Here is a 22,302-nt window from a genome sequence, read left to right as displayed (position 1 = left end):
TGAAAATTTAAAAAAAACATATCTTCATGCATTTCAATCACTGAAGAATTCGAATAAAAGATACATCAAAAGTAGAAAAGAGTTAAATCACATTCTTCCAAATTGACTTTATTTTTTATATTATTATTCAACAGTAGCCCGGCAAAATTGCCTAAAAAAAGATTAAATGTTTTGTTAAATGAAGTTTGTTTTCAACTTGTTTACCAAATAAGAGTTTTGAACTGAAAATTAAGCATACAAAAATGAATTTTCTTTAAAAAATAATGAGTAAAATGTAACATTAATCAAAACCAAGTTGATTTATTCCATTTCAACCAAAATCACCACAACCAGAATGGATAATCATAAGGTGTGTGTAACGTCTCAGGATAAAGTGTTAACATTTCACATAATATATAACATTTGCTTTTGTTATAAAGATGAAAAATCTGCTACCAAAAGCTTTCTCGACCCGCTGTCTATGAAAGCACCCCACATAACCAAATCGTTGGCTGATATTCCTTTACGGCATAGTGATTAAGAGCACTTAGTATGTTTAGTGAGGTAAGGGTTAAAATTCGAAAGCTTATTTAGCTTCATTTGATGTTCTGTGTTTTAAAAAGAATGAAGTGCTGCCACTATCATTGCCACACTATTTTCTACATCACCCATCAGCCGTGCACACGCGCTTGACTTAATGAGTATGATTCTGATCTGCTGATTTTGTTGTATTCTTCATTTTTTAACTAGCAATTATGGTTTCAACAGCAAAAAAGGTTGCTTATTCTCTTTTTGTGTGTTTAAAACACTTCGGAGACCGTTGTTAGGAGCTGATGGAACTGGCTGAACTAATTATGCAAAACATGGCCGTAACTCTAGCCACCAGCTATCGAGGTTTGGGTGAGATCTTTTCGCCTCAAGGGTATTACCGCAGCGCCTTTGGTCCAGCTGGTACACATTTTCCTACAAACTTTTTCGCTGACATTCGAGGGACTTTTCTTTGTTCGGGAAAGTATCGCCAAAGAATGTGTGTCTCGGGAGGGGATGAAAAACTTTAAATCAACCGTAAAACTATGAAATGTACATTTTGCCGAATATGTTTTGGTTGGGGGTGAATGGGTGAATTTACTTAAATAAAGGAACAAACAAGTTTAGGCTTTCTGATGGAAGGGATGGAGTGTTTGTTTTATGTTTACATAGTTTTTAATAAAGGCTCCATTTATTTTGTCAGTGGATGGGACTGAGCGATTGGTAAAAAAATTATTCAACGTTGATAAAGTACTGTACAGCAAAAATCATCCTCTACATTCCAGTTGACTGTAAAATATGCTTAGCGAGTTGGAAAATTTACCAACGTACGAGTAGTATTTCATCGTTTCAATTTGTCTGTTCTTATCAGTCTTGCACATACCAATTGCAAATTTCAATCAATAAATATCTGGCCTTAGGTTCTTGGCGCACTTCACATTTTATTTGAAATAAGGCTATGATATTTTCTTGGTAACCGTATCTATATAATACAAAGATTATGATTTATTTCTGTTCATGCAAAGTGCGACCTTTCTCACATACTAGACAGACGCACAGTATTTTGCAGAATTGTTTCTGTTGATTTAACACGTCTGTATCGAAATCAAACGAAGATTAATCGATCAGCGTTCCCAAGCAGCCCGACCAGACAAACCGAGCTTGGTTTGCCCTTGTCTTGCTTGAGCTCCTGCTCCCCGCACTCACCAAATCGATCTGATTCGCTGTTCACTTGCAAGCTTTCGAGCACTGTGTAACTTGAGCAAAACGATCCCTCTTTCGGAAAACGGTAGTGGTCCGGGCTCGTGTGTTTACTTTTGGTTTGAACACTGAACAAACTTCATCCAGTGGCATGCGTATTTGTCCGAGGGAATAAAGGTACGAGCCGAGAACACGATGCGTGGAAAACAGGTCAAGTTCGCCATCCCGTTCTGCCAGCACCAATCAGCCGGTGGCAATAAATTTTCATTGGTCCTGTAAAATTTGATAGCAGAAAATTTATGGTCACCTCATTTCTTGTGAGCGCATCCCGACCCACCTCTCCAAAATGGACCTGCAAATATTTACTCCTCCTGATTGGCCACCGGAGGGAAATCGACGTGGGAAAAGAAAGAACTGGAAAGAGCGCAAATTCGTTTTGTGTTGCGACGAATTTTCCCACGAAAAGCGGGCGGGCAATTGTTATGAACGGCTTTCCTTTACATCACAACGACGATGATTAAGCCTGGTGTTGGATTATTTATCATATGGAATTATGTTTCATATTTTAATGACCGGTCTGTTCTGTGCGCACGCACCCTTGCTCGTAATGGATGCTTTTATTAATGGACGTGTCACTTTAATACAAAATTTGCACGCATCGATTCGAAATGAACTTTAAAGAGGCAAGAAAATGTGATGTAAGAAATAGGTAAACGAGCGATGTAATATAATTTTTCAATGAAAAAAGAATTTAGTCCAAACTTTGCTTCCCCTCGTGATGACGCTCGCGGTAAGATTATAGCGTAAATCGCCGTCAGTCATGCCCTCGCTACCTAGCTGTCATTTTGACGTCTTTCGGGGGATAGTCCTCCCATCCTACATTAATACTGAAATTCCTGTTGCTCTAATTGAAGCTAGAATATCAAAAGGTCGGAAGGTTTTAGTTTCATCCCGTCTCAAAAGATCGAATAAAACAGACAAGGATGTTTCTGTTTTTATGATGAAATCTTGGATATTCCTCATCCCTTTGTTCCATAAGCAAGATCCTTACTCTCACCTGCTAGTACCGTCTTGACATGCCCAAAATTTAATTTATAACATTCCACCAGGCGATCGATTTGGTGTGTAGAATTGGAAGAGCTCGCTGGATGCATTGACCTGCGTTGAAAAACACAGCACCGGACTAAAGGCACAAAGGTTGCGGTGTAAGTTGGTGCCCAGGCATCGCAGAGGTTGAAATAAATTCCACATGAAACAAACTATTTCCTGTCGAGCGTTCGAGAGCATTCGATCCAACGACAAGGCCCAGGTGGTTTCCATGTCCACTACAAGGAAAAATATACCAGTCCAGTTACGGGATGTAAATGCAAAAACTGAGTGAGAAATTTATACAACACAGCACAGCAAAAACTGTGTCCCGTGTGTTGTTTGAGTGTGCTGCTCGCATAAATAAACTTTTTGAAGTGGCATCGGGAGCGGGCCCACTCGACCCAACCGGTTTTGAAACGGTACTAGGCTAAAGGATAATTTATTGGTTCATCCTTCTGTGGTTCAAGGCAGCTAGATGGACAAGGATGCAGATCGGCGGGAGGCCGAGGCCAGATATTCGATGATGCTCCGAGATGGAAGGACTAACGAAGCTTAGCTTCTTTGTCCTCCCATGCTGGATGCAAAAGGTTTATATGTGTTTGTATGTGAACCGGCGCTTGTTTGCATCAAACCGCATCTCGATAGCCATTAGGGAGACCGAAATGTTTATCGACCATGTTATGTGTGAAATTGTTCAATTTTGCAAAATGCAATAAAAGCTACGATGTAATCGGTAGCAGTACCACAGCACCGCAAGGCACCCGTCCCGGAACAGGATGTGTACAGCAAACCGGTTCGGTCCGGTGCAAACGATGCCATGTAAAATTGCGTGTAAGCAAAGTCAATAACGTTGTACCTCTCGTAGGTGAAAGGTGAAGCTCGTTGCATTCGATGCATTGCCTGCATTTATAATAATGGTTTTATGCATAACCTTCTCTTTAATCTCTTTTAAAGGTAAGAGCATCTAAAAGGGAAAGGGTGTCTTTAACTGGATTTAGTAGTTAGCTCATCAAGGCCCGATGAACCTTCTGTACATATTTCTGATGTAAAAAGTCTTTACATGTCGATATGCTTGAGCAACAGCCAGTTCTCTTGTATAACCTAGTTATTTATAGTGCAGTTCATAAATGTGTGAAATAATTTCTCTTGCAAGGTTCAACCGTACCTTGTATAAAACGGCATTGATCTTATAAAGAAATATGAATGCTATACTATGGATAGGTAAAGAATGTTCATATACGTTATGGTTACATCCTAGTTCTTTCATCGTGCATAATAATGTTTTCATGTACATTGGAGTATTTTGCTTTCCTCAAGCCTGACTACAACTCCAGATTGAACTTGGTATCACTTTCAAAGGGATTTATTTCACAGTTCCTCGTTTATGATCGTTTTCCACGTTTATGATCGTTTTTTTTCTTTGTATTCATGGAAGCTATGTTAATGCTAAATTAGTGGTTGTCACATACAAGCTTCCTCGATAAAAATGGTTAAGCCTTACATGTACAAACATCTCCCGGAATATACCTGAAAATAAATAAATGATTATATTTTGCTAATTTATTTTAAAACAGTTATGCATCGAACATAAAAAAAAAAACAATTTTGTTTTCATTGCCTAAACTAATTTTAGGTCTTCCAACTATATTAGAAAGCTTTAATTTTTAAATAAATTATGTAGTTTTTTTTATAATATTTGCTTTCCTTGCTTCTATTAAAATCCAGCCTGAAACGGCAGCAATGCATTAATTAAGAGATTTGATTTGGTTTTAGACATTCATTTTGCGACGATTTCATTAAAAATGCGTGTGCTCATTCAATACCTCTTTATCAAAAGTGTCCCAACTTGAAATATTCTTGTAAAGTCATGTGTCGAAAATTCCTTTACAAAAATTAAATTATATTCATAGGATTGGTTGAAATCCCTGGGTTTATTTCTCGTAAAAACAATATTACCTGACAAATTAGTTTACAAAAGACAAATTATACACTATTCCTCCTTCAGGCTATCCTTCATTTCTAGTTTATCTGTCCTTTCTTAGTTCACCGTAAATGTTATGTATTCCACCCTTTCGAGGAAAAAAGACAAGCTGTATCATCTGTTGTATCTACAATGGAACAAAACTCTTTTTGTAGTTTTCGGAATTGTTTTTTTCAGCTTTCGAAGAAAGGATGAACAATTTTCTCTACACCGACCAACTCTAACGTCGTTTCATGTACACAGATTTCATTGCCTTTTCTTGTGCTTGAAATTCTGCACACTGCACCGGTTGACATTGACCAGTAGAGAGATGTACCTTCTGCTGCAGCATCAGTGTTGCAAGCTGCAGCATCAGTGTTCTGTAACATCTTCAGTTTGCCATATCGTAACCGGACGTTTCTTTCGAGGTTTTATGTGTTTTTTTTTTTTAGTAGGAACGGAAATTGAAACGTACAGACTCTACATCTTGGGTGGCAAAGAGCAGAAGCCTGCAGCGTATATCTACATAACGAAATCTAATGTTTAAAGGAGAGCCGGTAGGGTATTAGGCGTGCTGTTTGCATCTGTCGTAGCACTGTTCGTACGTGTTTTTTTTTTCTTGCAATTTATTCTTCTCGATCTTTTTCTACTCATCCAGTCTTTTTTACTTTGAAGGATTTCTACACGGCATATTTTTCAATTTTGTTCTCATTCTTGCGTTCAACCAGGTACATAATTCAATATTATCTTCATGTTACAATCGTGAACAAATATGCAAAAGAAAATAAATCCTCCCCATGTACCGGGGCGGCTATAAATGAGTCAAGCTGATAATAGCGTGTAAACATTTGCAGATGACAATGTTATGCAATGAATGCAGTGCATCGTGAATCAAATATCATTACAGTTGAATAAATCAACCCGTAATACTAAATAAGACAGCTATTCTGAAACATAGAGTGTATTCCAACATAAATCAGATCGAAAGCACACATAAGGGAAAATAATAAAAAAAAACTTTTTATTTGCACTATACCCACCGCTCTGTGGGCAAAGCCTTCATTTCTAGGCCACAATAAAAGGTCTACTCGTTAGTCATACCAACAGACACGACATGCTTCCCAATCGATAGTTCATTCAACATTCCCACGGTACAGCAAAAACGAAGCTTCAGCGACCTACAAACAACCATGTACGGAGCAAAGGATGTAGACAGGTTCAAAATTGAACTTACGGAAACACTTCCATTAAAAATGAAACGAATCGCAAGATGAACCAAAGGGTCACTGTCGGCTTCCAGCACGTGTGTCATTTGTTGCATCTCCACATTTCCCCCGCCACAAGCACTCTTAGTTTTTCCTTTGTCCATTATCCAGAACGAACCCTTTGAGTTTTTTTTGTGCTGTACCATTTTGGCGTGTGTATGCGTGACCGTATTTTCTGCACCCGAATGGACACGACTGAACTGAAGCTGAATCGTGCAGGAAGCAGCGTCGTCATATCCGGAGAAAAAAGGCGAAGGTCTACTGAATAATGCAAACTAGCGAAAGTTTCACACAGCTGCCACTAGTCCGGGAGGGACCATATTTGAACGGTAGACTAGAAACGAACGGATAGTTCAATCAAATAGGTCGATTTATATTAATGAAGTTTAGTTAGGGAGAGAATCTTTACACTACAAATTGCAAACATAATAATGTTTAACTGGCAAATCAGTGCACCGAGGGTGAGTTCTACGAGTTCTAAATTTAGGTTTTGTATTTTTTCAATTCATCATTGAAGTTTCATTAAAAATAATCTAGTATAACACACTCTCCGTAAAAATGTTTCTCAAAATTGATTACTACTAAAATGATTGTGAAGAAATATAATCTAGTTTCCGTAGCTTATCACTTAGCAGCTAACGATCATATCAGACTACTGATGGTAGTTGTGTCAGTTTTTACAAGACCGAATATGCCATCTGAACCGCCTCTACCCTGATGCTCGGGTAAACATTCGCTTTTTGGAAACGAAAAAGAATATTTTTACAAAAACCATTAATTTCTTCAAATTCCTACGAGCATCGCAAACAAAAAATAATGGCACATTGTTCACATCGCCCAGATTTTCCGTGCGTTTTCCGCGCAAAAAAAGAAAACAAACACTACAGTACGCTACCGAGTACGACGGTGTATTAAATTACAATAAATATTCCATTTTTCTTTCACCCCCTGCTTCATCCACCACAAACACGGAATCGCATCGTTTTTGTCCCGTAATGAAATTGAAAAATGTCCCCGTGTCCCGCACATCGATCCCAGGGCTCAACAGTTTGTCGGTTTTCAATTGTGGATGTGCAATGATTTTCCCATCCGCTGAATGCTGACAATGAAAAAACCATTCAAGCGTCCTCCCAGCGAAACCATTCCCGACGGTGGCGATGTGCTCAGTTGCCAGGGGCAGCATCTCAGCACCATCGTAGGAAGCTGGAGCTTAGCTGGAGGATGCTGTCCCGGGGATATTTTTTATGATTATTTTACTTAAAAATTCCAATTTTGACGAGTGCTTGAAATAAAAGAGGGCGAGAGTCAAGCAGTAGCAAAAAAACTCTCACTCACACACACACACACACACACACACACACACACACACACACACACACACACACACACACACACACACACACACACACACACACACACACACACACACACACACACACACACACACACACACAAATAAGATTTTCCAGCTCCATTTCATCCATCACGGCATGTCTTTAAGTGCAAAAGCTTTTCAAACGTGTCAAGCATACGATTGCTTACCGGAAGAGGGATACTTGCATAGATAAAAAGGCGATCGTTTTAGGGCACTTTTTTGCAAATAACGGAACATCACATCAGCAGGAAAACAAGGGAAAGAAATAGCTTAAAATGGTGTCACATCTCACTCCGAAAAGCTCCCCCAACTTACGCAAAATGACTCGTGAAGATCGTTTTCATTCCATTCAAATTTATTACAACAGTGAAATCGAAAGCAAAATTGCTAACCGCAACGACACAATGACTTTATTCTATAATAGATGAATAAGTTCCTTTCCTTTCTTTTTCTCTCTTCCGGCGTCACTGGGGTGATGTCTTTTTTACATCATTTGCATTTTGTTCTATCTGCACCAAAGTATTTGGTATGGTTCTGATTCGATCAATTTTATTTTTCTTGTTTCATTCGCAGAATTTCTACCCGCGCTAAGAAGCTGCCCAGCCAGGAAATTCCTTCCACCATGTCAACCGCAACGTAAAAAAGCATCACACCATAGCGAACCGCACACTTCCGGTGGTAAATGTAGGTTTTCCTGTGTCGGAATTTCAAGCTGAAAAAGTGATTTAGATAAATGTGATTTGCAATTTGCTGCAGGCAACTACTACTACTACTGGCTTGTCCCCACTTCGAGAAGCTCAGAATCCGGAATTGTGACGCATGGTCGAGCTCTTGCCGCAACCAACAACAACAACAAAAACCACCAAGAAAAGCGCTTTTCCTTGTGGATTTTTTTAAAGAACGGCGACGGAAGAGTGATAGAAAAATTGAAAACAAAACCCTTCCCACCTTCCTCTGCCGACCGAACAAATAATCGCACAAAACGACCAAAACAAGCTTCCCTTATGAAAGAGCTTTCGTCATGGGTTACTAGATGTAGTCGTTTAAAACGCGATTGTTTGCGATAAATGGAATGATCATTTTTTTATTTCCCTTTTCTCTTCTTGCAGGTGCGCGCAAGTGTTTGTGAAACTGTGAAGCAAAAACGAAAACCACTGCTGACGATGAAAAGTGGCATTTGAAAGTAGTGGAAATGAATGGAAAGCCGGAACCGCAAGGAAAATAACATAAATTTGACTAACCAAACCAGCTCCAACTAGCGCACACAGATCTATAAGATCCAAATGTAAGCTGGACGGTGCACAAAAAAGTCTAAAGCAGTGTGCATGTGTGCGTGCATGTGAAGTGTGTTTGTTGCGCAAGCCACTAAAACATCGAAATAAACTACATTTGAAAGGCGCCAGAAAAACGCCTTGGCGGCGAAACCAAAGAAGGAGCAAAACCCAAACGCGGCCAAACGCGGTTCGGGATGAGATTGAAAAATGTGAGAATTTTCCCCAGCTGTGACACTGCTGGAGCCATGGCTGGGAACCGGCCCACGGCGGTCTGTCATCCCGTGCACTCGCTGCCAACCGTGCACCGCAAACGGTAGGGCCATTGCCAAAGGGCGTTCACCTCGACGGAAGGAAAGCACGCGCTGATTCCGGCTGCCTTGGGTTGCCAATGGATTTTCCTCAGCGGTTTGGGCCAAGTGGCCAGCTGGTGGTGTAAATAACGCGCAAACACTCTCACACATAGCCTAAAGAAGGAAAAACTTTACCGCGCGTGTGTGTGTATATGTGTACGAATGTATGTATGCGTGTGCATGTATATGATAGTGGTAAAAGAAAAGCGGTGACGTTGGGGTGCCTCACAAAGTGGAAACTCCCTCAAGCGTTGGCAGTGTGAGCGAAAGCGTGTCTGTACGCGTTTGTCTGTGTATGTGTGTGTATGTGAGTGGGAAAAGAGAAGTTTCGTGTTTTCTCAGCAGTGGAAGGTTTTGCATTGAAAATATAAATTGCAACCCAGTGTGCGCTTTATTCCGAGTGCAGTCCGATTGGGAGAGGGGGGGGGGGGGGGGGAATATATATATCGCAACCGGAAAAAGGTGCAAAAGTAGTGGGATCGGAAAATCGGTTTTCCGAAGTGATTTCTCATTCCTATTCTGTACAGCCAGGTTTTCGATGTGGTAAAACGAACCGTAAGAAAGAAAGGAGTCACAATAGTCGTTGTTTGCGACCACCACAGCATAACAACCCAATCACCATGAAGTGTCACAAGCGGCTTACGTTGGACATCTGGATACTGCTGGTGTACGTGCTAGGTAAGTGCCATGCCATGATTTACGCTTACACATTGGTGGGTGAGGCAAAAATTGTTTTCTTTGGGGTGTGAAAGAATTGTTTCTTAAACGGAGAGTAAATTGAGGTGGGCGACTGAAAAGTGGAACTGAAAAAGTAGATTTTGCATTGGTGTCAACTTGAGGTCGGGGTATTTATTGCTTTGTTTCAGCATAAAGTAATAAACAATTTTTAATGGAAATAATGCATACTGAGCGAGCAGTAGAGCACTCCACGGTCGAAACATGCCTGTTTATTTCGAATGCAACGCAATTGCAATATTTTTCTGAAATAAATTGGATGAAAATGTTTCGTACATTTTACTTGTTATGTTTTTTTTTTTTTCATTTATCGTTTGTTATTTCACGTGTGTGGTCTGTTTCAAACAGGCGAAAGACATAATCGATTTTTTATTATGATTGTAGGTAAGATTATTATGACCTGATAAGATTGTATTAGTAACTTGATAGAGGACGAGATATCTTTCTTGGTTCCTTGGTTTGAGTCTTGGTTTGAATATAATCTATTTCTCTAGCTTTCATACTACGGCAGATTGTTGGTGTTGCTTGTAATAGGTACACAATGCTCTTGGTTTTGCTTGCGGCGTTTCCTGTTCTGTTTCATAAGCGCACGGCATATATAACAATTACATATGCAATTCAATACATACATCTATACATGTTTTGTCTGTTTGGGGCTTCAGCGTACTAAGCACAACAATCTTTGGATTGTGTTTATCGGCTCTTAAATGTTGTGTTATATTTTTAATCTGTACTGGTTTCTTGTACCAAGTTAACGAGTTTTAATGACCGGACCCTCGATAATCTACGACTACAGGGTTTCCCACGATTTATTGGTTGGTTCCCATCAATTTTTGGTGGGTTCCCATATTTTTTTGGTGCGTTCCCACGATTTTTTGGTCGTTTCCCAGAATTTGTTGGTCCAATTGTATTGATATCCAATTGGAAAATACCAATAAAATATGGGAACGAACCAAAAATTGATGGGAACCAACCAATAAATCGTGGGAACGCACCAATAAATCATGGGAACTGACCAATAAATCGTGGGAAACCCTGTAATTATCCTGCTAAAGTCAATCATAGAAAGTCAAATTTAAAAAAGTACGCTCTGATTACCTTACGCTCAAGGTTAAGGATGAATACATATATGATCCAACATAAGAATGTTTATTAAGGGTCGGTGATGATATTTTCTTTCGATATTTTATGCAATTTGTTGCATGTCTTAAAATATATTGCGATACGAACTCCTTTACATTTAACAAAATGAATTTAGAACTGAAATGAACATTATTTTTTAAACTAAAATCAATTAAAACCAACGTCATACGCGCACAGGCCGGCTTATACCGGCTTTTGCAACCTATGCAGTACCACGCACCATGATAGGATTGCTATGAGGGGATGGTACTCTCTGTCATTATGATTTTAGCCATATAAATTGATTGAAATCCGCGTATCTAAGTAATATCAGTCAAAAATCCGAAACAATATCAGACACTATAATTCTTTAATACTACATAATTGGAAACACTTCAAAATAAATATATTTGTTCAAAGTATAATTTATTTTCCTTAATTATGATATATTATCACTCAACGTAATTAAAATAGAGAAATATAACGATATATTTTTCATCACTGGGGCCCTTTCCGTTTTAAGTTCGTAGGCTGAAGTTTCAGCCTGTCAGCTGTTTTCGAGCAACTATCTAAGTGAGTATAATATATAGGTGAGCTTATTCCAAGGTGCATGAATTTAGAAGGCTGATTTTTATCGCTTCTGTTTCTGAATGAAGATTTTAAGAGATTTAAGATTTTGAGTATTCGTTAAGCCTCCAGAAAGCTTGTTTGAACAAAAGATTTCACCCATTTTGTCAAAAGTGATATTCAAATTTGGTTATAAAAACATGCTATGAGACAACCTGGACTACATACCCTTTGATTCTGGATTCCATCACCAGATCTCTTTAATGCACCTTGGGATAAATGTAAACACCACCTTGTTTTGCCATTCTGCCATTGCCATCTAATTCTAGCTTTGAGGCTAGAATAATCTAGACTGAAAATTGCAGGCTAGTTTTATGTGTGGTTTTGTATGGAGTGTTTACATGATTTCAGCCTCCAACTGTCAAACTACATACAAAAAACTGACTAGAATCGTGAAGGGATTCCCCACTCACAGAAACAGACAACATTAAGCAGCCCATAAAACCTTAATAAAACCTTGCCCATAATGCTTCGATATGACTAAACTAGTAGTGGGAGCTTGGAATCGGATCTACCTGATTGCGAATCCATCTCCGTTATCGATGCCAATTCCGAAAGCGAATTCCGCTCCAGAATCGGAATCGGTGCTGGAATCAGAATCGGCTCCAGAATCAGAATCAGCTCCAGAATCAGAATCTGCTCCAGAATTTGAACTGACTCCTCAATCTCCATAACTTTCTAAATATGTTTGATATGAACTCTGAGCTGCCAGATTGATTTGAATATGTTATTATTTGTTAAATAAATAAGTGATTTCAATAACATTTTTATATTAAACAATCAACATTTGGGATATCATAACATAAAGCCTCTGTTATCAGATTCCTTTGATTGTTAATCCAATTGCTATGAAGGTCGATTTAATTTTATCAACGTTGTAAAAAATGACCAAAATGCACGATTGATGCTTTTCCATCAAACTGTGAAAATGATTCCACGGTTTTTGCACGAAAGTACTGGATGCTTCGATCCCTTTTTAATAAGTCGCAAAAGATTCAAATGTACTTCAAAATGTTTTATTTTCATCGAGATTCAGGAGCGAATTTCGATTCTGGAGCCCATTCCACAAAAAATCGAAACTACCCGGAATCGATTTGAACCATAACTTCATTTTTGCCATTACTAGACTATACTCCTAATCATTCGACTAACCGGGTCTAGTCTAGTCTAGTAATCTTATATTATATATTATTATTTTTATTCATTTAATACACTTATGTTCAACCTTAATCAGAAAACTATGGGTATTCTAAGTAGTTACAGAGAGTCTTTCTTAGTGTATACCAGCATGACGATCTCGACCCTGTATTGGATTGGCCAAAAATGAACGAGAACAAATTTACACCATTTCAGCAGCTCATCAGTTTAAATCATAACCATACACACGCTAAAAACCAAAACATAATTTCATTTCAAACTGCTAATTTGAAGGAGCACCGTCTTGTACAGAATCTTTTTGATAGCTTGTTGTTTTTATGTAAAATACCAGCAAAAAATAAATGTTTTCATCATCTCTTCTCATTTCCACTTTTTGGTTCGACACTTCTCATCGACAAATATTTGCCATTCCTTAGTGATTGGTAATGGAATCGTGAGATAAGTGCAAAACAAATGATAAAATACTATTTGTTCTTTGCTTTGCTCCATCAAACCACCAAAATTTCACCGGAACGTTTTCACAGCTTTCTGACCTAGTTTTAAGAATCAAATTATGTCGATGATTTCTCCAGCCGTACTCTGAAAATTTAAAGCTTTTTTCTCGTTGCGATATATTTTTCATTCCTGAAAGCTGATGTAGGACGGAAAAGCGAAAAGCCGAATAAAACAAAAAAAAAAAACATCGTCGGGTAGATAAAAAAAGCAACAAAAATTGATTAATGCTTTAATTGGCCGATTTTCCAAGCGAATGGAAGGCGATGCGGATATGAAACCCGAGAGTGGCATTTTATGAGACCATGTGTATCTGTGAGTGTCTGCGCATAGTTTTTTTTTATGTTCCAAAACTAAGCCATCGTTCCCGTGTGGTGTGCCATGCCATTTGGAAAGCAATCTAAATTTAGCCTCATAACGGTGTGGCCAATTAGCTAGGCTTAATTAGAAATTCATGGATGAGGAATGGCAAATTCATAGCTTTTGATAAATGCGACAGCCGTCGCTTCTTGACCTTAGAAATAGATTGAGTAATCCTGATGTTATAATAAGAATATTGCGCTGCTTTTGTTCGCACAGCTGCTTAAAAGCTGTCGATAAGTTCTTGATGAGATCGTTCGATTATGCATGAATTTGAGGAATCTTTTATGAGCCTGAATTATACAGCGCTTCGAAAACGCATTTATCTTGACTCTTATACTTGAACATCATGGTACGAGTTGAATGGAGTTTGTTGAAAACGTTTTGCTGGTCAAATTTTTTATACATGAAACAACCCTTTTATTGAAATCAGTAGGGCTTAGTTAAGCAAAACGTAAAAAAAAGTACAAAATTGTGACTTTATACAAAGATGACAATAAAATATTCTCTCACTAATCTTTTGGTAGAAACAGTAAAATGCCATCTGTTTCCATTTCCCAATCGATAGCACCATCCTTCAAAGTGTGCCATTTATATGATCCTGAATAATGAAAAGCTCTCTCACCTGCATTTCAAACAGTTTTTCTTGTGCGCTGCGGGCATTTTAGATTAACGTGTGTTCTCTCTCTTTTACTCTTCTATGTTTACTCACTTTAGCGCGCTTTCTCAGACCTTCAGACAAAAGGTTTAGAAAGCTAAAAGCACTGCAATGTTCCAGCAGAACATCCATTTATTTTCATCACCCGCATACAGTGCCCGATGCACCACCATCACCGGTTGCATATCGATTCGCCTTTCGCCAAAAAGCTTTTCCACCTCACTACAGTGTGTTTTAACGTTCTCTATTTTTCTTTCTGGCTCTTATAACTTGGTGCTGCAATGTCCACATTCTGATTCCGGTTCCGCTCTCGGTAGAGCGTCGTCAAGATCTGTAAAGAAAAGAATTTCTCCCGAGAGATGCCAAAGCATTCAAGCGATTAAAGTTGTTCATTGGAGTTGTGTGTTTGGAGCTTTTTCAACGTATCCTCCATACCCACGCTCACGGGCACATACATCGTGTCCGTTGACAGTGATACAAGCAATGCTCCAAACCCCAAAGAAAGTCCCCCATTTCGCCATTTTTCTGCTTCTTTAGATAGCGTTTTCTAGCGCGCGTTACAATATCACCTCACATTGAGAAGAAACAACAAAAAAACCCGTTTCATGAGCCTTTTACTCCATGCTGTGTTCCATAAATCTTCTCACCAGTGAGTGGGTGAACGGTGACGGTGACCTGCGCTCCAGTCGAAATGGCGCTGGCAAGTGATTTTTCGTTGCACTTTTGCTGCAAATGTGCATAACGCTGTACGCTACCAAACGGTCGTTTCTCAACAGAATGCAGTTTTCTAAGAAGCTGTCTCGCTTTGTTTCTACCACTGAATGGGAAACAAAAGAGCAAAAGCACCTGAAAGCAGAAAAGGGCAGAAAGGGCGGAAATAGTTTTCCATTTGCTTTCCGAATGTGCCAACGTTGTCTTGCAGTGGCGGCAAGCATCTCCCAGGCCGCTACCCAGAGCAATCGACGAAAGGCTCATGTCGTAAAGGCAATGCATTACCGCTCAGCTCCTTTCGAGACGATGCCCGTCCGAGCGGAAAGCTAATCGGTAAGAAAAATGCTTGCTACGAGAAATTCGAAATCAATACCGCCTCACCAAATGGTGCATTGCAATGGGAAAGCCATGGGTTTCGGTTTTTTTTTTGCGATTACAAGAGGTTGAAGCTGGTCCCATCGCTAACATAGTATCCGAAGACAGGAAACTAGCGTATTTTTAAGTACTTTATCGTTGTTTCGTTTTGCTTCATGATACTAGCAGCATTCGCAGCTCAATTATACACATATGAGCGTGAATAGAGACACACTCACGCAGACACACGGCCACTCGCATGGGTCCTTGAGAACTACAGGGTTAGTGCTTAGTGATAAAATTGAAAAGTTGCTACACTGTCCACATCCGCTTTGCTTCACTGGGCAGCCCCGAGGAAAACCGGCGCTTCGTGACTGCGACAGTACGATGGTCCATTGAGTTTTCTCTCCCGGGGCAGAATTGATACGTTCGATTGGACGCGCAAAGCTAATGGATTTCTTACTCGAACTTTACTAACTTACTGTCGATACGGAACAGGAATTTGTTGTGGCTTGAAATAGGGTTTGTGTGTGTGTGTGTCAGTTTGGTATGTGTTCATGGTGCTTGTAAAACTTGATTATTTATAGCTTTTGTTTGTGTTTAGTTTTTTATTTTAGTTATGTCCCCATGGAGGTTTTATTTCTCGAAAGCAGTTTTTATATTATTTTACAGTCTTACAGTTATAACAGTGCTTAAAGCCGTGACAATCTGTCTTTTACTCATTTCTAAAAATATATTTTTGTCTTTTTAAATACATCAATAGCATGGATTTTTCACATAAAAAGCTGCTGTTCAAGCAATATCTGTTTACAGGATTCCAATGCGAATTCGTCGTTATCAAGCAAGCGGATGGTAAACCCTTGACAGACAGTCGGGATGGGAGTTAAACGCAGCATCCTAGATAAGCGGTGGACGTTAATTGTAATGTTTCGATTAGATGTTTTTAATGAGAGAAGTCACACAAGAAGAGCCAATGCTTCATTACAACGCTCTGCGCGCTATATGTAGCTTTGCGTATTCAGTTATATGCGTATGCTCAATGTAATCGTTAGCATTTTTGGGGAATCCGTTACTGTGTACCGTCTAGTTTCTATAACCGCAATTGAATAAATTACGAGAGAAGGTTGATTTTACTTAAATTCGGAATATGTTTTTTTTTATTTATATTTTGTTGCATTGTCTGCTTCTTCTTCTTTGCCAGCCTTAACCACTAGTGGGGCTTGGCTTTTAGTGACTTGATGGTTTACACATACCAAGATAGTCAGTCATACTTATGGGGGCACGGTCTATTCGCGACTTGAACCCATGACTGATATGTTGTTAAGTCGTACGAGTTGATTACTGTACCAAAAGACCAGTCACGTCTTTCAACAAGTCAGTGCTCTGGCGCAAGAACAACAAACATAGTAAATGTGGTTTGAAATGACTTTAAGCAATCATTAAAAAAAACTTGCTAAGGCCATTTGTATAAAAATATAAAATAAAAAAGTTGATTTTTCAGGAACACAATGTATCGTTACAAAATTATACACGATTGCGGTTACAATTGGGTAATTGGTTAATTGGGTAGAAAATATTGAAACAATAATTTTGATAAGGGTATATGAAAAACTGGCAATTTTCCGTTGTAAATACATTTGTAGTCGATGTTTGAAAAGCTTGAGAGAACTTAGAATAAAAAATGGAGCATTTGGTCAATAGTGTGCCGAACAGGAATTTAGATCTAATTCCTTTTTTCTAACCACAAACAAACATCTCATACTGACCAATATCATATCTTTTGAAGATATAGCAAAAACACGAGAATTTGGGTTGCGGCTGTAGAAACTAAAAGTAGTGTATAGTGTATCACTTCTCTGAGCTTTTTTCTATGGCATTTTTTATTCAGATATTAAAATGTTTTACAATCTAAGTTTGCTTTAGCTGAACCGAACAAAAAAAAAAAGTATGCCGAATTAGGGAGCACTCAAATATAATAGTGAAGGCTCGTTATGGCCTTAGGCATTTAATAAAACTCTCATTTATTTCTTGATTTGAATTGATAAGACCAGCCTTTGTAATATCCTTATGAATAGTTTTCATTGCATTTCTATAATCAGTACAGAAATGTGCTCGGATTGCAGTTGAACTGGGTAAGACAAGTATGAATTCATCTTTTCTCGAACAGTATTAACAATTCTTTGAAGATGTAATCCTCTTCTTCTTCAGGTCGATTAGCGCCTTACCTGGTGTGAATTGCTTCGCAAATGAATGATTTGGAACGGGACAGTTTAGTTAAGAAGCTCTATTCTGTTCTCTGAGTGTTATGCATTGACAGATAGGATAGCGAAATTTTGATAAGCTCAAATGAGCCGAAAATCCCTTACCTTAAACCGTAAAACAGATGAAAAGTTTCGTTCCTAGGAACATCATAATAACACACTTCACCACAGTGATCACTCTGATCAACTGATTCTGTATTCCTCCATCGTGCACACGAATCCATCCGATACGAATGTTGTCTTGGTTTTCGCCTGTTTCACACATATTTTATGACCCGATGTTATGCTGACAACACGTGAGATAGATACTAAACTTTTATCCCGCACCGAACCCAATCCGTGCGTCGTGGTGCATCAATGGAATTTTCAATTTTCGTCCCTACCCCGTACCCACTGAACATCGAAACATCTGGGCCATTATTTGCGTGAAGCGCACTGTTTCCCCGGGAATTGGTTTGATCTCACGCAATTCTTCAGCGGAAAGGCACAAAGAAGGTCAAGTGGATCGGTCATTACGCAAGGCGGTATAAAACTGCCATCGTCATAAACACCGTATTTATAGCGCAAAAGTTCACTCGCCAGTTATCGCGCCATCATTGGCTTGATGTTTCTTTCGCGGGACACCCTAGACGCTGCCCTAGCTACTAGGGGTCGCTGGATCGACTGTGTGCGGTTGCCCGGTGTCCGCCTGCATGACCAATCGTAAATATATTGATTACATTTGATGGACAACGATCGACCCTCTTGTGTGCGTGCGTAATGAGACTTCAGCCGCTTCCTGGTCTACAGATTACCGATCGTAACGCAGAAGCAAACTTTGGTTGCGGGCACACTGCTCCCCACACGTACGCTTCAGCAGGGAGTTTGGTTTTTTACAACTTTCAATAGTAATTTGGCCATCGTTATCGCCCACCCCACATTCCTATGATCTCGCGATAGGGACAAGTGCACAGCAAACATTTCCTTGCGAATCCCTACCGCGCAAGTGGTCCAATAATGGTGCGCAATGTGGTGCTGTTTCCGGTACGGTTTGGGGTTTCAGTTTCTGGTCAGCCAGTATGCTTTGCTTGAGTTGGCCGACATTTGGCAGAGTATCAAATGGATTTTTGGATTTTCCCATGCCCTCTGCCAAAAGAAGCGAACGAAAAACACCATCGATTCGAACCATCCAGACCTCATTTGCATTCGTAATGAGTGCTTTAGGAACTGTAAGGGCTGCTTTCGTTCAAAACCTTCAAACGAGCTCAGCTGACCTGGAAATGTACGATTACAGCTTAATGTGCGCGTAGTTAGCATCATACTACCTCACAGCAAACTGGTTCAAAGATTAGGCTCAGTTCGAACTTTAGTCGCGCATTTCAATGTATGAAACTCAGTGCACTAATTTATGTCTCTATTTAGTATTTTGTAGCCAATTTTGAACATCATTTGGAGAATCATCGAACGCCGCTCAATTGGTACGTTGAACGAAACGCATCGATTACGAGCAGCGAATGGGGATTTGATAGCAAGGCAGTAAAAAAAGCCCACACAGACCACAAAAGTGATGTATAATCCGATCATCAATTTCAACATGGCGGTTATCTTCCGGTCATCGGCCATCGGAAAAGACTCGCGGCCATGCGAAAGGAATGAGATAAAGGCACCCAATTCGAATGTCTCGCAGTTCTAGTTATTTACGTCTCGGGGGTTTGTTTGTCTGCCGTCCATCACAGCAAACAGCAAATCAGTATCAAACGTTCACCCATTTGATCGATAATAAACAGCGCTAAAAGAGCCAACTCACCACATTATATCAAAACCAAAGCCGCCTTTTACGGCACAGTTCGGTGCGTTTTAGCGGAAATGAAATCGTTTTCCCTACTCCATCCACAGCTCGGCCGTCGGTGAGTGGATCGATTTATTGTGCACTCTTCTCACACGCCCGCACCACCCCTTCCCCCCTCCCACTCCCTCGGATGCATCGATTAAACCACAAAGCTTGGGGTGGGACCTTTTAGTCTGCTGGCGCGGGCAAGAGATGCAATGGATATTAATGCTTATTTTTGTAGGCCGCTCATAAACGGATCCAATAGCGATTGTGCATTTGTTTCGCCGAACTTTGGCCCGGCCAGGATTTATGAGCATTTCAACGAGCACCGATGAATGATTGGCATTCGGAGGGATATTAATTGATGCCATTTGCCGGGGCCACTGGCTCGGTGGGCCAGTTAATGAGTCTCTCGGGCGATCTGGGCTTTCGGGGTTTTATGCTCAATTTATTACACGCATTGTGTTGGTTTCTGCTCTGTACCACGCCGGGCGGAAGTGTTTATGAAAAGCGTTTTTCCGCTTCCCGTAAACCTTTGTGTAAGCTCCGCCAGGCAAATGGATTCAATTAGGAAAGTGTGGGTTGATGAGGTCAGTATGCAATACAGTTCGTTGAATCCTTCGCTGAATGTTTTTGAGGCTTCAAGTTTGTTTTGTTAACAAAATAGATTTCCATGTTATGCCCTTAATCTAATAGGCGAACGATTTTGTTAATGCTATTCAAGAATCTCTATAATGCTTAGCCTGATGCATCAGCAAAATACTAAAGCATTGATCCTTCTTTGCTGCCCCAAATGGTTACTTCCTAGAGCCTCTTTTGTGAGGATAAACCTGGCCTTCAACGAATAAATCTCCTCTCATTAAAATGAAAGCCGCCTTTCTTATCTGACCCAAAATAGACAGAAATAAAGCACACGGAAGAATACCGCTATGCAGCAAAGCTTCAGCTCGGCTTTGTATGTTGCAGGAGATGCCACACCACCGTTTACCATTCATGTGAAGCGTTTGGTATCATATTGTGTTCATGGCGTTCCATTTCTGGTTTGTGCAAACAAATGTTCAATAATGACACCGCACAAAGCTGTGAGTGCGCGCTCACTGTCGCTTGTGCTGCAGGTACGTGCAAGTGCAACTGAACTCTGCCGTTCGACGTGTAGTGTGTGGCCGATGGTGCCATCTGGCGGTGGGAAGCGTGAACCACCGTGACAGCACTACACTACTAAAAACCTCATGTTAGTGTTTCCCGTGGGAGCGAAATGGCGTGTTTGAGAGGACATTTTAATGGATCATTGTGCTCGGGAGTTTTTGTTTGTCCAGTCATCGGTACGCATCCCTTAAATTCGGTAGACAGGAGAAGACCAAGAGAGGGGAGGGGATGGGGGGGGGTGTCTGTTTCGCTTCTTATGCACTCCTATCACACACCCCTAAAACCCGGTGGATATATGTGTGCTGAGGCCAGCTGGTTCGCTGTGGTTTGCATTTGGGGTTTTCTGTTGAAGGTCGTAAATTTTGCAGATTATAAATTCGCACACAAGCGCAGCTAATGACAGCACTGCCACCACCACCCAACCCCCTTTTTGTACGACCGTGTGCAGGAGTAGGAGTTCCATTTCGATCGGTCATTTGCAAAGAACGATCCCGAGTTTGATGTCCACGGTGACAAAGAAAAAAGCGTAATTAACTATGCGAACCGGCAGTGGTAGGCACATCGCCGGTGGACGTTTCGGTTGAAGGGAAGGATATTGGAGTAGCATAAACAACAACGAAAAAAAAAAAACGAGCGGAGTGTTGCTCACTGCAATTGGGTTTGGAATCACCGTGTTTTTTCTTCTTAATTTATGGATACACGCAAACACCCAGGCACCCAGAAGCGTGTATCGGAATGCACCCAGCACTGGCTCGGTCCGCCATCAACTGGTTTATCCATCCGGTGCGGCTTCGGGGTGCGTGCGGGTGAGAGTAATGGCCACCGAAATGTCCGGAAACGTTGCCCGACGAGATGTGCGGCCGGTTTATGAAGAGTTTCGACAAGTTTCATCAACTACACTGTGGTTTTGGGTAGTGCCAGTGGTCTATAAATATTTTTATATTGTTCATTAAAACAAACTGCAAACACGCAAACTGTGCATTGAGCTGTAAATTGTTGGAACTTTTTTTTAAAAGGGTGGCATTATATCACAAATAATGCTCAAAGCTGTATTTCGTACAAATATTAGTGCGCATTCTCTTTGCTGCGTAGGTTGCTCTAAAGCTGTTTGGAATTCAAAACCGAGCTTCAAACCCGTGAGGGATGGGTCTAGGGTGTAACTGACATTTAATCTACGCGGCAACTATATGATTCGCACATAATTAAATTAAATCTAATCAATTACCGAAAAAGCAAACTACTTGCGAATTTTGGCTGCCAACGTCCATCATTTGCAAACCCACAAGGCGCATGCTAATGAAGGCGTTATCGTTCATTATTTAATAAGCAAACGTTCACCAGGCACCACATGCCGAGTATTCGTGCGCCTGTCGTTCGACGTTTCGTGAGCTTCATGGACAGCAGCGTCACTGTGTGCTGTTGGTGATATGTGTTTGAGCCTCCCGAGTTGATACCACCAACGTAAATTTTAGAAAATTCACATCGGACGGTGCTGAAGAACACGGCGAAAACGGGTAAGGGACTAGGAGCCGGGTAAATTATACGAGAGAGCTTATTAAAATCATTAGAGCGGAACGGCAAGGGCTAAAATATTTTACCTCCAAATCGTCAACCCGACCGTGCACCATTTCGTACGGGTTGTACGGTATGTACAAAAAGCATTCGAATTGGACTGGTTTTGTGTTTTTCTGTACCGTTGTGGGTTTGTTGATGCCCGGGTAGCTTGGAGCGTCTAATTGTTGCCCGAATTTTTAACATCCTGAAAGTAAAATCAACAGTCTGATAAAGGGGAAAAAATGGACGCAGTACACATGAAATATTCTCCCTCTCCAAGCATGCTCAGAACGA

General features: G+C 40.3%; 1 protein-coding gene across 2 annotated transcripts in view; it reads left to right on the top strand.

Annotated features, from left to right (window-relative positions):
* The first annotated feature begins 9,595 nt into the window (after positions 1-9,595).
* Positions 9,596-22,302, top strand: part of LOC120902637 (hemicentin-2-like) — a 110,231-nt gene continuing 97,524 nt past the window's right edge. For both annotated transcript variants that reach the window (XM_040311531.1, XM_040311530.1), the window contains exon 1: positions 9,596-9,698. In XM_040311531.1, coding sequence (XP_040167465.1) covers positions 9,641-9,698 — 58 coding nt within the window. In that variant the 5' untranslated portion in view covers positions 9,596-9,640. The remainder of the gene's footprint in view (positions 9,699-22,302) is intronic.

Source organism: Anopheles arabiensis, chromosome 3 (assembly GCF_016920715.1).
Source record: "Anopheles arabiensis isolate DONGOLA chromosome 3, AaraD3, whole genome shotgun sequence".
Taxonomy (NCBI): domain Eukaryota; kingdom Metazoa; phylum Arthropoda; class Insecta; order Diptera; family Culicidae; genus Anopheles; species Anopheles arabiensis.
The sequence above is the reverse complement of the archived record's forward strand: the minus strand, read 5'-3'. Positions and strand labels throughout refer to the sequence as shown.